Here is a 2,845-nt window from a genome sequence, read left to right on the forward strand (position 1 = left end):
GACGGCAGGTGGTTCCCCCAAGCCGCTGCTCACTTCACTTTCCTGGCCCGGGAGTTTGGTCTATACGGGCAAACCAACATGGACCATCTTATCATCGACGTTGTCATCAGTACGTTAGAGGATGTGTACAAAGTCTCCGTCAAGAGCTGGTACATGGAGCATGGACAGGAGAGAGATGAAAAGGTAAACTAAAATGTATGGAACCTCTAGTTCTATAAGTAGTAGAAGAAGTCATTAAAGAAAGGGGAGGGGGACTACACCTGAAGGCTTTCTCGCTTATTAGTGCGATAAATGTTACAAAATTTCACTCATATAACAAGCAGGGTAAGGAATTTTTTTAATCTGCTACCAAATTTGCGAAAAAAAAATTCGTTGCCACTGATACGGCGGCCATTTTGATGACATGTCTTACGTAATGAATACCGCACTTATTTGATGGAAACAGGTTGTTATTTTGTAGATCTATGCATGTTTGCAAACAATAGATCTACAAATTTGTTGGCTGAATTTTTTCTAAACGGATTAGAAACGTTTTAACACCATCAAAAATCTATATATGTAAACAATTCAACAGACAAATTTTCCGTGTTACATGTTCTCTTCATTCTGTGAAAATTTGATGAAGATTGAATAAAAAATGGTGGAGTTATTAAAAAATAGTCTGCAGAAAAACCGCGTTTTGAGAAAACGGGCGATAAAGACAAATAAAAGATTGACTTTATGAGGAAATTAGGGTGACTAACATGCCAGGTATGCGAAAAAATAAGGGGGTTCTTATGCGATGAAAAAGTTGTAAGAGAGTATGAAGAAGCTAAGAATGCCTACAACTCAAAATCCATAATTATTAATTATGAGCTGAATCGGGACTTTCAGGGTGTAGCCCCCCAACCCCTTTAATTGTCATACACTGCCATGGGGATCCTTCTTCTACTGATATGCCAACCTCTTCTTAATGTCTAAATGTTCCTGGTTATAGTTGCTGTTGTATTTTAACTCTATTCCTTCCAGACAAAGAGAGGTCTTTGATATATTTTCTGGAACGCAGTTCTCTCTGTACATAGGACCATATTGGCAATAATGAGCTAAATGTGTAGCCTATGATGGCCTTGAATTATGTTATTACGATGACCTTAGAATGTCAATAATGACGACCTCAAAACAGGTCGAGTGTGGGTGAGGTGGACCGCATTAAGTATTCTACAAAAGAAAAAATAAGTTTCACTTTGAAAAAGAATGAAGTACAATTTAGAAATCACGTTTACAATTTGTCAACAAAGACCACCAAAAGCTGTCAGCCTGTGATATACATATGTATTATGATACCCCAAAGGTAATTTTAAAGAATCTTAAAAAACCCCAGGCAACTCCTCGGCAAGAAAGTATGTGAGAAAAAGGTGGGGGAAAGACTAACACTCAACTTTGATATCAATTACCCTACTGGCCGCAAAATATCGTCGTTTTTGCCTCAAATGTCATGCCGACCCCTAGTTTGACACCCCAGATTTAGAAGTTCCAATACCCAGGCCTTTTGCATTTAATGAAAAAGTCGGAAACTATACATAGATCTAGATCTATTTGCCTTTTGAATACAAGTTTTCCTGTGCATGGATTTTATCCCATTGTAATTGGAGTTTTTTTCCCTGTAACGTCAAATCTGTGCCTTTGTACTTTTCCAACACCAAGTCCCTATGGGGTTTTTTCAGTCCTAAAGCGACAATGTTCATCTGTTCGCCTCATTTTTTCTTACAATAGCACACTTATTTTTTCCTCTCTTTTGGTTGAATTTAAAAAAAAAAAAGCTTGATTTTGTTGCTGATCTAGAAAAAGAATGTTTTCTTTATCAGAACCTGATTGATTTGCTTGTTAACATTTGAGAGTTGTGTGCCTTTGTTATCTCCTGCAGTGTGCAAAGCGTGAGACAATCCAATTTTACAGAAAATTCCAGATAACGAATAATTACTCCTGGTTACTAAGGCAACCAGATGCAAAACAAAGTTGCTAAAGCATTTTTAGATTTGTCGCCCAAACATTTTAATAAATGTACGGTTGGTTTTATTTTTTAATAATGAATATAAGAATTTCTGCAATGTACTAGATTCTCTGAGATAATTGTAGACTGATATCATAGCCTTCAAGGGAATCTCGTCGTCTTTCAGATTCAGACGGCGCGTCGTGAAGAGACACCCAAGTATTTGGCCTACTTGGAGCAGCTTCTATCGGAAAATGGCACAGGCTACTTTGTAGGAAATAGTCTTACTTTAGCTGACATAGCGGCCTTTGACGCTCGCACAGGATTCCTGAAGAACTACCTGGTCTTTGATGACAGATACCCGCTGCTGGAGAAAAACTCGCAACTTGTTTTGGGCAATGAGAAAATCCGAGAATACGTCAACAAAAGAAACCCATCGGACGTCTGAAATAATTAAAGTCTGAAAGCACATGCACAAAGAAATATGCATGCACACACGCACGCACGCACCCAAGCACGCACGCTCACAGCACGAACTTGTTAGCATTATTGTAGTGGATGTTAGCCTCATCAGTAGACGTGTAATACACTTCTGGTTTTAACATTGTCTTGCAAGTTCGTAAGGCCCATAGCCAGCTTGTTTTGTAATTTTTAAAAATATTGTGAGATGTGGATAGTTCTAACTGGCTACCTTGTCTCTTCCCTCCCCTTTAAAACCTCTCCTGTTTTTTGTCCATATGTTTTGGTTCCGCTCTGCATGATGTACTTTTCCACGTTTCTTCCGCCTTGTGAAGGACTGCTACATGTGTACATCTATCTATCTACCTACCTACCTACCTACCTACCTACCTACCTACCTACCTACCTACCTACCTA

The 2,845-nt window shown here is 38.7% G+C and overlaps 2 protein-coding genes across 3 annotated transcripts in view; one reads left to right on the top strand and one right to left on the bottom strand.

Annotated features, from left to right (window-relative positions):
- The window catches only part of LOC101845164 (glutathione S-transferase 3), a 6,256-nt gene extending 3,571 nt beyond the window's left edge, over positions 1-2,685 (top strand). For both annotated transcript variants that reach the window (XM_035969287.1, XM_035969286.1), the window contains exons 3-4: positions 1-183; positions 2,157-2,685. The exon at positions 1-183 is cut by the window's left edge and continues 1 nt beyond it. In XM_035969287.1, coding sequence (XP_035825180.1) covers positions 1-183; positions 2,157-2,417 — 444 coding nt within the window. In that variant the 3' untranslated portion in view covers positions 2,418-2,685. The remainder of the gene's footprint in view (positions 184-2,156) is intronic.
- The window catches only part of LOC101861807, a gene marked incomplete in the record, with an annotated part of 48,823 nt that overhangs the window by 36,745 nt on the left and 9,233 nt on the right, over positions 1-2,845 (bottom strand).

This window comes from Aplysia californica, unplaced genomic scaffold (assembly GCF_000002075.1).
Source record: "Aplysia californica isolate F4 #8 unplaced genomic scaffold, AplCal3.0 scaffold00134, whole genome shotgun sequence".
Taxonomy (NCBI): Eukaryota; Metazoa; Mollusca; class Gastropoda; order Aplysiida; family Aplysiidae; genus Aplysia; species Aplysia californica.